The sequence below is a fragment of the Pelobates fuscus genome, chromosome 8 (assembly GCF_036172605.1).
Source record: "Pelobates fuscus isolate aPelFus1 chromosome 8, aPelFus1.pri, whole genome shotgun sequence".
NCBI lineage: Eukaryota > Metazoa > Chordata > Amphibia > Anura > Pelobatidae > Pelobates > Pelobates fuscus.
In genome coordinates, this window is record NC_086324.1 from 179752003 (window position 1) to 179765901 (window position 13899).

Below are 13899 nucleotides of genomic sequence, written 5' to 3' on the forward strand. Positions count from 1 at the left end.
AGAAAATGATTTTATTTAAAATTACAAAAAAGTACACATTAAAAACCACACAGACACTGTGCTGCCACTTACAAACCACACAGCAGCAGTAAGTATTAGAGTAATGCCAAATCTAGGAGTAGCTAGCACGAGGCATAATTCCATTGACCAAATCTTTACGGATAGCCCACCGCAACCCATACCGCTTCTTTTCTGTGGGAACAACGTAAGTGTTAATTGCTGGAAGGGGTCGAGGGAGAGGTTGAGGTGGTGCACATATCATTTGCTCACGAATTTCCCAGCGCAGGTCTTTCCTGCTCCGTTCCAGAGCCCTTTGAATAGCATCCCAGCTCTGCTTATATTCCTGATATCGACCTACTGGGTCTGAACGCTGTCGGTACTGATCAAGCAGTGAATACGAAGGGGGACGAATGAAAGATTTGGTGTAGTCAGCTGAGGGCTGGTGACAAGTCTCTGCACTTGGGCCTTCAGAGATCTGACTGTCCCTCTCCTCTGACTCACTGAACATAGAGGACTCATCGGTGACTTGTATCTGCCCATTGCTTGTTCTGCGTAGTACTTTGCGTGTCAGTGGCTGTGTGGTTCTTAGAATTCCCAACCCACGTCCACCAACATTTACATTGTGCTTGCTGTAATGTCCCACATTATCCAGACTGGAGAATGATGAAGGTGTAGCCCAGCCAGCCAGACTACGCTCTTTTAAAGGTTTTGATACAGGGTCTGTCTCTTTGGAACTTCGAGAAATATCAGTAATTCCTTTCCTCATGAGGCGCACAAGGTCCTCCTTGAATTTTAAGATCACCTCCTGCGGAACTTGTGGGTAGCCCAGGAATGATAATTCTCTCTGTAACTCTTCTTCAGAAATGTCTGAAATGTCCAAAGAACTACTCTGAGACTCCTCCAAGGATGATAAGCAGTCACGAGAGACATTTCTGTATGGATGGTGCTCCATGGGGTGCCCGAAGCACTCAGAATAACACTTTCCCACCTGAGATCAACCTCTGAGATCTGCAAATACACACAATAGAATATATTTAAGGGTTTATCAAATAAAACTGAAATAGAACATAACAGATTGCTGCTCAATTTAATTAGTTCTGGATTTGTAAAATTGAAGGAACACTTCACTACAGTGCACTGCCCCCTCCCTCCCATAAGTAGTAAAAAGAGATAGAAACTTAAAATGTAGGCTTGGCTCATTGGCAGAAAGTGGTCAGCTGACACTCACAGTCAGTCAATGAGCTAGGCCTGCTCTGCAGGACTTGGCTCAGGAGAAATAATGGAAGGTCCTTAACAGGAGCATCATGCTCTGTCAGTAGTAAAGGAGGGGAGCAACTCCATATAACTCTGCTGCCATCGTTGAGGAGTTCGCATCTTTTTACTTCACATTGTACAATTTCAAAGAGGACACCAGCCCACTTACCCAGAGATCTGTGCATTTCTACACCATTTACACTTTCCTACCACCTCGCAGCCTTAGAAGCCCCCATCTCCACAGAGGAATTGCAGTAGCCATCAAAACGTTAAATAAAGGGAAATGGCCAAGCCCTGATGGTGTCATGCTTCTGCTCAGGTTAGATATGAGACTAAAACTGGGATCAACTTAAGGTTCTTTGTTTGTGATCTTAGACATGGTTTGTCTTGAAAACAATAAGAGGACTTAAAGGAAGTGAAATAATAAAGACAAAGGGAGAATGAAGAACCAATAAATGAAATTACAGGTAAGTATTTTGTGGGCTAAAAAATAGAGATTTCAACCAAGGGAGCACGCCAACCCCTGGCTGCGCGCCCAGGGGCTACGACATATCACCTAAGCTTAACAAACACCCCCCAAAATTACCAAACACCGCTTACGCGGCTACACGAACTACACCTGAGCTCACACTATACACACCCCTACTGGAGCAATCCCATAAGCAAAGAATGCACGTCCGACTACATGCACCGGCTGACAGGAACAACAGCCAACACGGCAACACGCTCCACACACAACACAACCGACAAGGCTAAACCCGACACAGAAGGCTACTACTGGAGGGGGGAGGGAGAAGACGAAATAGAAGAAACAACCGCTTACCTGTTGATAACATGCCTAATCGTATATGTTCAAAGAGATGAAGATATCTATTTGTTAATTAAATGTAACTAAAAATCATAAATAAAGAATGTAAAAAAAAAAAAAAGGAACACATACACTCACACCCCGACCGGACTAGCCTATGACAAACGAAGACAAGACACAGGGACAACAAACGCCATACGAGGACCTGGCACTTCACCCAGAGAATAAACTGGACCAAGCAGCTACTCACAGGCACTAGGCATTAACACCAGTAAACTGATAACTATTAAGCATTGCACACAGACAACTAACAACGCATACGTCAAGAAGAACGACAAATACACACAAGAGATATCTGAGACAGAAGGTGCCCAAGTCATACCCACTGGTATCCAGACATCGAAATGTTCCCACATAACCTGTACACATATTTAATCTAAGCCATTGGCCTGCGTACCCACCAATGTATTCTTGCCTGACTAATGTCCCTCACACTGCAACCTTAATAAGACCAGAGTTCCACATACACAAAAAAGAAAAGAGCTACCCATGAAAAAGCAAACGTATAAAAACACGTCCCCATAATGCCAATATGACACCAGGCAGCCTGGTCGGCGGTCCGGTTGGTCTACACGAGAGACAAGCCATACTACAGCCCCACTTAACACCGCAATGTGTAAATACTTATCTACCAAAGTTGTTAATTTAGTTTGGTCTATTACTCTTGTATTATACTTATATTTACTAATGGCTCGAAAACGAATACCTAGTTACAGACAATTGTGATGTAATTGCGCAATAACTTATTTTGATTTTGTTGTTCTGAACCATTGCTCACCAACATAAAATGTACAACGTAAAATGAAAAATAAAGATTGTCAAAAAAAATAAAAAATAAAATAGAGATTTAGGCAATAAGCCCTATTCAGTTTAATAGGAAAATAGGTTGAAGCAGAACCTAAAAGATATATAGGCAGTAGTAAGAATGAGAACCTATAAACAAAATTATAGGTAAGGTACCAGGAGATTACAGAAATATAAAGCCCCAGGCAGGTTATTCAGTATCAGGATAACATAGAAGAGAGATTACAGGTAAGTTTGGAGAAGAACATTGATCGGTTACAGGTAAAACAAAATACAACTAGTCAGAAATAAACATAAATATAAAGGAAGTAAGTAACAGATAAGTCAGACGTTTAGTTGATCAACCTCTTTGGTTTGGAGGTTGTACAGCAGGTTTTGGATAGATGTATCTGGGTCCTTTAGGATAATTGTAATTATTAGGGATGTTTGTAATATCCACGTTGGTTAAGTAGATTTCGGTATGTGTAGAAACAAAGCAAAAATAAATCCAAGTCCAGAATAAAGCAGGTTGTTATCTCCAAGCGTAAGGATAGTAAGCAGGTTTGGAATGTAGCAGGTTGAAAGAATGAATCAGATTGGTTCAATAGTATTCATAGTATAGCAGGATTTTCCAGTTGGAGCCAGGATCAGAGCACAAACTTCAAGCAATGTAAAGGCAAATAGTGACGTAGGGTTTGGCCTCATAGCATATTGAGATGATCATGCTATGCAGGTGAGTTACTTTGGAAGGACGAGTGGCTAGGGAGGCCAATAGTGGTGAAAAACTGGAATTGTTGAAATAAAGAAGCAGAAAATAAACAATTTTTGTTTGTCAGGTTAGGATCCGGACAGATGGCCTTTACTACAAGAAATTTGCAGATGTACTCACACCTTATCTAGGCTCTATTCCATAAATTCCAAGGGGACAATTCAGTTCCCATGCAATTTTTGCATACACATGTAATTACGCTCCCTAAATTAGCAAACCAACAACGTGCCCCAATTTCAGCCCCATATCTCCCCTCACAGACACTAAACTTTCAGCAAACATGATACCAAACTGCATTATACTATCCCAACTCTTGCACTTTGACCATGTGGGGTTTGTCCCGCATAGGCAAGTCTCTGAAAACACCAGGAAATTTATAAACATATTACACCATGCCTGCAGAGAACGGAGGTCATGTCTGTTCCTCTCCCTCGATGCAGAGAAGGCATTTGAAATGGTGCACTGGGGATATATGTGGGAGTTGTTGAAGCGATATGGATTTCCAAACTCCTTTCTTGAAGCAGCTAAACGGTTATACTCCTGCCTGACTGAATCTGTTGTGTCCACTGGGTTTTACTCCCCCCTGTTTTTTATCCTCTTGTGGGCGAAACGGTCCGTTACAATTGGTGGCAAGCGGCGGGATCATTCCCACAGCCCAGGAGGGCAGCTACAGGGCAACACCATTCCTTGGAGTTACAAATTGAGGGCAACGCTAGCAATCATGCAGCGCCCCTGGCAGCAGAGGTATCCAGCGACTTGGAGCAGACAAGTATGGAAGGCTCTGACGCTGAAGATGATTGGCTGGCCGAGGTGAGGCAGCGAGTGGCCCAGTATGGAGGTGATGTATCCATGGAGAAATTCCAGGTGATCTGGAACCAGGTCATGGCTGAGCGAAACTCAAGGATGGACGGAGAGTATGCTCAGCGGAAAGAGTGTTACAGCAGCAGAGTAGAGGCTGCATCCGAGGAGGTTAGCTGTCTCCCCCTGAGGCGGCAGGAAGAACCCGAAGTAGGGGTCCTCATAGATTGGTCCTGTGAGGAACCACAACAGGCAGGTGGAGATGGGACCGAGGTCACCGGGCCCAACGGGATGGTGGGCAGCATGCCCAGATCCCCAGCAGCAGAGTGAGTTACAGGGAGCCAAAGGTACCGTCCTTCCTCCCCAGCGGCAGTGTGTACCCCAGGGAGCTGAAGGTACAGTCCTTCCTCCCCAGTGGCAGTGTGTACCCTAGGGAGCTGAAGGCGCCGTCATTCCTCCCCAGCGGCAGAGTAAGTCCCAGGGAGCTGAAGGTGCCGTCCTTCCTCCCCAGCGGCAGTGTGTATCCAAGGGAGCTGACGGTGTCGTCCTTCCTCCCCAGCGGCAGTGTGTGTCCCAGGGAGCAGAAGGTGCCGTCCTCCCTCCCCAGCAGCAGTGTGTACCCCAGGGAGCAGAAGGTGCCGTCCTTCCTCCCCAGCGGCAGTGTGTATCCCAGGGAGCTGAAGGTGTTGTACTTCCTCCCCAGCGGCAGTGTGTACCCCAGGGAGCTGAAGGTGCCGTCCTTCCTCCCCAGCGGCAGTGTGTACCCCAGGGAGCAGAAGGTGCCGTCCTTCCTCCCCAGCGGCAGAGTGTCCTGAGACCGTCAGTCTCGCACCCCAGCAGCAGGACAAAATATTAAAAGGGGAGACAGCTGGTCCCCCTCTCCCCAGCGGCAGGTTACAGTTCAGAGAGGAGCTTGTTACACCCTCTCTCCAGCGGCAGCCTTACCCACCAAGGAGAGATGTTACACCCCCCAACAGTGCAGATGGGACCGTAGTCTTTGCACTTGCAGCACAAGGGGTAGGTAGGTACGGTCGGTCCTGTCCCCCAGCCCCAGAGCTGTGTACCCAGAGGGGAGATGGTCGGTCTCCCCCTCCCACAAGCAGGATCCAATCAGGCTACTTCAGTGGTAGCGCTGGCACCAGGGCAGAGTACCGCTGGTCTCTGCCCACTCAGCAACCCACCAAGGCAGTCTACCAGCTCCCCACACAGCCGTGGTGAGGAACCTGGACCTGGACAAGCTGCTACTTTATCCAGGTGGAGTAAACATTTATTGTGGGTGGGAGGTACTGCTGTTTGTGCTTCGTGGGTGGGTTGCTGGACTAACCAGGACACTGACCGGCAGGAGGTCAGATACCCTGTTAGTCTGGGGGGTAAAGGGGAGAAGTGTGGCGAAACCGACCTCGCCACGTGTCCTTGGAGGGGGCTGCTTGCCCGCCTCTTGCCTTTGGACTATGGACCCGACTTTATGTGAATGTGTTAACCCAGATAGCTATGCCATGGAGCCCATTCGTGTAGTTAAAGACTTCGGCTCCATGGCAATTGAACTGTGTGAAAAGGATCTGCACGCTATTCGGTAGTTTTGTGCACTCAGATCCCAGCTATCTGGGGATATGTGAAATGGCTGTGAGTTATGTGTAAAAGGTGACTTTATGTATTTTAAAGTGTTTTACTGTCTTTGTGTCCCTATGTGTTCAATGGAGTATGTCTCTGTCCTGGGAGGTAATTGCATTACTTCTCCATTGTCTCCAGGAGAGAGGGCTCTGTAAAACCGGTCTGAGCCGGAAAGCCATGCTGGCAGGGGTTTTAAAAGATACTTTACTAACTTTTGAAGCCCTGGTCTGATTCATGCCATTTTTTTAATATGTTGTTCCCCTGAATGGATTGATTGTGGATATGTATTTTTATGTGAATGTGATGTATGGTTTTAGAGTTATGAAAGTTGGGTAGAAAGTATGTTTTAACTGTATGTATAATGGAGTTTCCTCTCAGGATAAGGGCAGGGAATATGTGGGATGTAACTGATGTGTGAGTGGTTGTTTTATACCTCCCTGTGGGCGGACCTGTATTTGTAACAACTGCAATAAAAACCAGGCTGGGTGTGCCAGCACCTCAGATTCTGCTTGACCCTCAAACCGATGTGTCGTCTAGTTTTTGGGGGAATTGGATTGTATGCTGACTGCCAGGAGTGTAAGCGGATTGCATGCTGTGGCGAAACCAGCTTCGCCACTGTGAACTGGAGAGGCCTGGTTGCTAGCCTCCTGCCCGCTGACTATGGCCCCTGGACATGCTGCACTTTAAAAACTATATTTGGGCATGTAACAATTTGTATTGCTGCTGCTGGCCCTTTAAAAGCAGCGATGGACATATTGGAACTTTTGGGACTACTGTACCTTTAAGACTGTGGAGCGTAGTACAGTAATCCTGCCTTTAATACTTTCATGTCATGTATGTATTTTTGTATGCAGTTAACCTGGGTTATATATGCGTCAGCATTCATCTGATTGTTCGGTAGAATCACTCCATTCATTGTATTGAGGAAACTACCGAACAACCAGACCACCCAGGATTAAGTGTGCCTCCAATTACCGTTTGCAACAATGTTGCAAACAGGTAATTGGCAATCCATGTAATGTATTATGTGTCCTCTGGGTGACCGCCATTCGGGAAACAACCACGTGGCGGCGGCCATCTTTAACTGCCGAACAGCGGTGTTTTGCCGTCGAGTGTCTGGAACTGAAATCGGACACTCGACTAGGCAAACACCGCTGAGACCTCCAGACTTTCAGGATTTCGTATAGAAACTACCGAATGACCCGTCGTTCGGTAGAAAGAAACATACGAACTAGGGGATTCATGCGAATCCCCCTTAGTCTCTATAACCCAAGTAATTCGTCTGTTTGCGTTCCCTTGTTTGTGACCGACCGCAGGGCCAAAATGCATGGAACTGTTTTCGGATACTTTACCCATGCGGTCGGTCAATACTTTAAAGTCCCATAACTCCCGAACCGTTTATCCGAATGGGCTGATTTTAACATATGTTGTCCCTCCAGACTAGGGCTATCTGGAGATATTGGATTTGTGGATGTACCCCAAGTATTTAGGGTACATCCAAAACTTGGGTAAAAATGTGTCCCTGTTAATTATGTTAAGTGCTAATCTAAGGGGAGGAAATGTGTGGGAGGTACATCCATGTGATTGGTTAAATTCATCCTCCCCCTGGGAGTGTCCTGTATGTACTTGGTTGTAATAAAAGCCAGACTGGGTGTCCCAGTCCTCAGTTCTTGCTTAACCCTCAAAGCGATGTGTCGTCTCGGTCTTTGGGGGAATGGGATTGTATGCTGACTGCCAAGAGTGTAAGCCGATGTCTGCTTTTCTTGTTCAGCTGTTCCAGTGTTCGTGTGGTTCCAGTCGGGAGAATGGTGTTTGCAGTAGCTGTCTGTGCATCTGGAAAAGGGATTATCGCCTAAACTGGGTTTTATCCTCTTGTAAGTGAAACGGTCCGTTACAATTGGTGGCAAGCGGCGGGATCGTTCCTACAACCAGAGGGACAGCTACAGACAACACCATTTTTGGATTACAAATTGAGGGCAACGCTAGTATCCGTACAGCGACCCTATCTACAAAGGAACTCAGAAAATGGAGGAGAAGTTTCAAGTTAGATTGGACGATTACGTCCCGGAGTCTGGAGCAGTCTCAGAGGAGAACATGTTGATGTACAGACAGTCTGTCAGAGGCGGGTTGTGGGACGAAGCCCTAGAACAAGTACCGTATTCACGAGGGGAGCGGCGCCGCAGCAGAAGGCAGCAAATCCTGGCTAGAATGGCAGAGCGGATGCCCCTCCTGAGAAACCAGACCACAGGAAAGTGGGTGACTAGACTCGAGATTCTAGTATACGCAGAACTGACGCTCGACAACGCGTACCAGGCGCTACAGTGGTACGCGGCTCAGTGTGTCCCCAGGATGGCAGAGTATGAGTTCCCAGAAGGCGGAGAGTACACTGGCCCCGGTCTATTTTGGGATAATAGTGGTGACGAGGACTTTGGGGAAGATACCGACTATCGTTTTTGGGACCTGTACGGCATCCGAGAGAACATGCTGGGTCTCTTTGGCGCTATTGACCTCGAGGCAGACCTACGATATTTGGTTACCCAGGAATGGAACCTGGAGGGGGATTACCTGCGACTCATCAATGAGGCCTGGGAAGAGACAACCGGTCCTCCCGCCCAACAGCAACCAGCAGTACCCGAGGTAGCAGAGCTCCTAGACTGGTCCTGTGAGCAACCCCAGGGAGATGAAGGTGTCGTCCTTCCTCCCCAGCGGCAGGCTGAGTTACAGGGGGCAGAGGTTGTTGTTCCTGCCCCCCAGCAGCAAAGTGAGATGCCAAGAAGGCAGTGTGAAGTGAAGGGAGAGGAGAGCAGCGTCCTCCCTCCCCAGCGGCAATGTGTGCCCCAGGGAGCTGATGGTGTCGTCCATCCTCCCCAGCAGCCGTGTGTGTCCAAAGGAGCCGAAGGTGCAGTCCTTCCTCCCCAGCGGCAGGCTGAGTTACAGGGGGCAGAGGTTGTTGTTCCTGCCCCCCAGCAGCAAAGTGAGATGCCAAGACGGCAGTGTGAAGCGAAGGGAGAGGAGAGCAGCGTCCTCCCTCCCCAGCGGCAATGTGTGCCCCAGGGAGATGAAGGTGTCGTCCTTCCTCCCCAGCGGCAGGCTGAGTTACAGGGGGCAGAGGTTGTTGTTCCTGCCCCCCAGCAGCAAAGTGAGATGCCAAGAAGGCAGTGTGAAGTGAAGGGAGAGGAGAGCAGCGTCCTCCCTCCCCAGCGGCAATGTGTGCCCCAGGGAGCTGATGGTGTCGTCCATCCTCCCCAGCAGCCGTGTGTGTCCAAAGGAGCCGAAGGTGCAGTCCTTCCTCCCCAGCGGCAGGCTGAGTTACAGGGGGCAGAGGTTGTTGTTCCTGCCCCCCAGCAGCAAAGTGATATGCCAAGAAGGCAGTGTGAAGGGAAGGGAGAGGAGAGCAGCGTCCTCCCTCCCCAGCGGCAATGTGTGCCCCAGGGAGCTGATGGTGTCGTCCATCCTCCCCATCAGCCGTGTGTGTCCAAAGGAGCCGAAGGTGCAGTCCTTCCTCCCCAGCGGCAGGCTGAGTTACAGGGGGCAGAGGTTGTTGTTCCTGCCCCCCAGCAGCAAAGTGAGATGCCAAGACGGCAGTGTGAAGCGAAGGGAGAGGAGAGCAGCGTCCTCCCTCCCCAGCGGCAGTGTGTGCCCCAGGGAGCTGATGGTGTCGTCCATCCTCCCCAGCGGCAGTGTGTCCTGCAGGGAGCAGAGACAGTCAGTCTCGCACCCCAGCAGCCGGACAAGAGAATGAAAGGGGAGACAGCTGGTCCCCCTTTCCACCAGCAGAGAGAGTGGCAGGGAGAGGAGCCTGCTAACCCCCCTCCCCAGCGGCAGTTTACCGTCCAGAGAGAGGAGCTTGTTACACCCTCTCTCCAGCGGCAGCCTAACTCACCAAGGGGAGATGTTAAGCCCCACAACTGTGCAGATGGGACCGTAGTCTCTGCACTTACAGCACAAGGGATAGGGACGGTCGGTCCTGTTCCCCAGCCTCAGTGTGATGGATCCAAAGGGGAGACAGTCGGTCTCCCCCTCCGGCAGTCGAGCTGCGCACCTAACGGGGAGACAGCCAGTCTCCAGCAACCAGACGCCCACCAGACTACTCCCGTGGTAGTGCTGGCAACAGGACAGAGTACCGCTGGTCTCTGCCCCCTCAGCAACCCACCAAGGCAGCCTACCCGTCTCCCACCCAGCAGTGGTGAAACACCAGAACTTGGACAAAATCCTTCCTCACCCAGATGTAGTAACCGGTTAGTGTGGGTGGGCTGCTCTGTTATTTCTGTTTCGTGGGTGGGTTGCTGGACTAACCAGGGCACTGACCGGCAGAAAGTCAGGTACCCTGTTAGTCTAATTGACAAAGGGGAGAAATGTGGCAAAACCAGCTTCGCCACTGTGAACTGGAGAGGCCTGGTTGCTAGCCTCCTGCCCGCTGACTATGGCCCCTGGACATGCTGCACTTTAAAAACTATATTTGGGCATGTAACAATTTGTATTGCTGCTGCTGGCCCTTTAAAAGCAGCGATGGACATATTGGAACTTTTGGGACTACTGTACCTTTAAGACTGTGGAGCGTAGTACAGTAATCCTGCCTTTAATACTTTCATGTCATGTATGTATTTTTGTATGCAGTTAACCTGGGTTATATATGCGTCAGCATTCATCTGATTGTTCGGTAGAATCACTCCATTCATTGTATGGAGGAAACTACCGAACAACCAGACCACCCAGGACTAAGTGTGCCTCCAATTACCGTTTGCAACAATGTTGCAAACCGGTAATTGGCAATCCATGTAATGTATTATGTGTCCTCTGGGTGACCGCCATTCGGGAAACAACCACGTGGCGGCGGCCATCTTTAACTGCCGAACAGCGGTGTTTTGCCGTCGAGTGTCTGGAACTGAAATCGGACACTCGACTAGGCAAACACCGCTGAGACCTCCAGACTTTCAGGATTTCGTATAGAAACTACCGAATGACCCGTCGTTCGGTAGAAAGAAACATACGAACTAGGGGATTCATGCGAATCCCCCTTAGTCTCTATAACCCAAGTAATTCGTCTGTTTGCGTTCCCTTGTTTGTGACCGACCGCAGGGCCAAAATGCATGGAACTGTTTTCGGATACTTTACCCATGCGGTCGGTCAATACTTTAAAGTCCCATAACTCCCGAACCGTTTATCCGAATGGGCTGATTTTAACATATGTTGTCCCTCCAGACTAGGGCTATCTGGAGATATTGGATTTGTGGATGTACCCCAAGTATTTAGGGTACATCCAAAACTTGGGTAAAAATGTGTCCCTGTTAATTATGTTAAGTGCTAATCTAAGGGGAGGAAATGTGTGGGAGGTACATCCATGTGATTGGTTAAATTCATCCTCCCCCTGGGAGTGTCCTGTATGTACTTGGTTGTAATAAAAGCCAGACTGGGTGTCCCAGTCCAGAGTTCTTGCTTAACCCTCAAAGCGATGTGTCGTCTCGGTCTTTGGGGGAATGGGATTGTATGCTGACTGCCAAGAGTGTAAGCCGATGTCTGCTTTTCTTGTTCAGCTGTTCCAGTGTTCGTGTGGTTCCAGTCGGGAGAATGGTGTTTGCAGTAGCTGTCTGTGCATCTGGAAAGGGGATTATCGCCTAAACTGGGTTTTATCCTCTTGTAAGTGAAACGGTCCGTTACACATGCTTTTCCTGTTCGGCTGATTCCAGGGTTCGTGTGTTTCCAGTTCGGGAGTTGGTGAATTCGTACAGTTTGCAGTTTGGGAGATTGGTGCTTGCAGTAGCTGCTGGTCTATGGAAAAGGGGATTATCGCCTAAACTGTTTTTATCCCCTTCTGAGCAAAACGGTCCGTTACAGGGGGTCTCTGGGTATATTACATTATTATATTACAATCGGGGGGTCTCTGGGTATATTACATTATTATATTACAATCGGGGGGTCTCTGGGTATATTACATTATTATATTACAATCGGGGGGTGTGGCAAACCTAGCCACTTCTGAACTATATTTATTTTGGGTTGTCCGTAGGCTGAATGCATACTGTGTATCTTTAACTGTATATGTGCTGTATTATGGCCGTTCGCATGCTGGCAGCCGTACGCTGACAGCATACCAAGCATTCGTTTTCCGTTACACCGGCTATCCAGGCCGTTCGCCATACGAATGTGGGCTCCCCAGGTAGACCACCCACTCACCAGTCGTGTGGCACCAATTAACCGATTGCAACAATGTTGCAATCGGTAATTAAGGGCTCTCCTAGGTGGCCGTCGTTCGGCTACCGACCATGTGGCGGTCGGCCATCTTGGATCCTTTGTCTCTGCAGCGGTGTTCGGTCCTCGAGAGCCTGGAACCAAAAACGGCTACTCAATGATCCGAACACCGCTGGACTTCCAGAGCGTTCGGGAGTTCCGCGTTCGGCACATTATGTTCCCCATAAATGTTCGGTACTTTTAAACCAAACTCAATGTTTTAATGTATTTTGTGCGGCGTTCGGTTAGTTTAGCTGGGATCGGAGCGGTATTCTCACTAAATGTGCCCGCCGACCCCAGCTATCTACCGAACGGTCATTCGTCTAAAAGCGAGTAAAAATGTATAAAATATGGATTTCTGTGTAAATTGTCGGTTTTGCTCCACGAGGGGATAATCCACTTAATCGTCCATTTTAGTGGGAGTATCCCTCTCGTGCAGCAATGCCTGTTGGGATAATTACAATGCCTGATGGGAGAAATCCCCTGTAACATCTGTAAGGAAACCCCTTGCAAGGGGAACTGCATAAATATGGAAGTCTGTGAATAAAGCGAGTTAGTTGACTCCCAAACTGTGTTTCGTCCGGTTATTGGGAGGATTGGGGATATTGCCGTGCTTTCTACTCTGACTGTGGATTTCCTGAGGATACCAACGGATATCGTGTACTATTATACTGCATTCCGTTACAGGGGGTCTCTGGGTATATTACATTATTATATTACAATCGGGGGGTCTCTGGGTATATTACAATCGGGGGTCTCTGGGTATATTACAATCGGGGGGGGTGTCTCTGGGTATATTACATTATTATATTACAATCGGGGGGTCTCTGGGTATATTACATTATTATATTACAATCGGGGGGTCTCTGGGTATATTACAATCGGGGGTCTCTGGGTATATTACAATCGGGGGGGGTGTCTCTGGGTATATTACATTATTATATTACAATCGGGGGGTCTCTGGGTATATTACAATCGGGGGTCTCTGGGTATATTACAATCGGGGGGGGGGGTGTCTCTGGGTATATTACATTATTATATTACAATCGGGGGGTCTCTGGGTATATTACATTATTATATTACAATCGGGGGGTCTCTGGGTATATTACAATCGGGGGTCTCTGGGTATATTACAATCGGGGGTCTCTGGGTATATTACATTATTATATTACAATCGGGGGGGTCTCTGGGTATATTACGGTATGTTAATATCTGGGTATATAAATGACATATTATACTCACCAGTCACTCTCTGGGTAAGTGTCTGACTGCAGATCAGTCTGTCTCTCAGTGTGATTCTGTCAGCCGGTTTATTTCTTTGTCAGTCACTCTCTGTATGTCTGACTCTGACTGACTCTCAGTCTCTCTCTTTCTGTCAGTCAGTCTGTGTGTGTCTCAGTCTCTCTCTCTCTCTCTCTCTCTGGCTGTCTCTGTCTCTCTCTCTCTCTCTCTCTGGCTGTGTCTGACTCTGTTGCTCTCTCTCTCTCTCTCTCTGGCTGTCTCTCTGTCTCTGCCTCTATCTGACTCTGACTCTGTCTCTGTCTCTCTCTCTCTCTCTCTGGCTGTGTCTGACTCTGTTGCTGTCTCT

The 13899-nt window shown here is 48.4% G+C and overlaps 1 protein-coding gene across 1 annotated transcript; it reads right to left on the reverse strand.

The window, feature by feature from the left end:
* Positions 1-14: 14 nt before the first annotated feature.
* Positions 15-13713, reverse strand: HYLS1 (HYLS1 centriolar and ciliogenesis associated). Its single transcript, XM_063430938.1, has 2 exons — positions 13554-13713; positions 15-1008 (listed from the first exon to the last, which is right to left on the reverse strand). The coding sequence occupies exon 2, from the start codon at positions 950-952 to the stop codon at positions 113-115; it is 840 nt and encodes a 279-aa protein (XP_063287008.1). The 5' UTR covers positions 953-1008; positions 13554-13713; the 3' UTR covers positions 15-112.
* Positions 13714-13899: the final 186 nt, after the last annotated feature.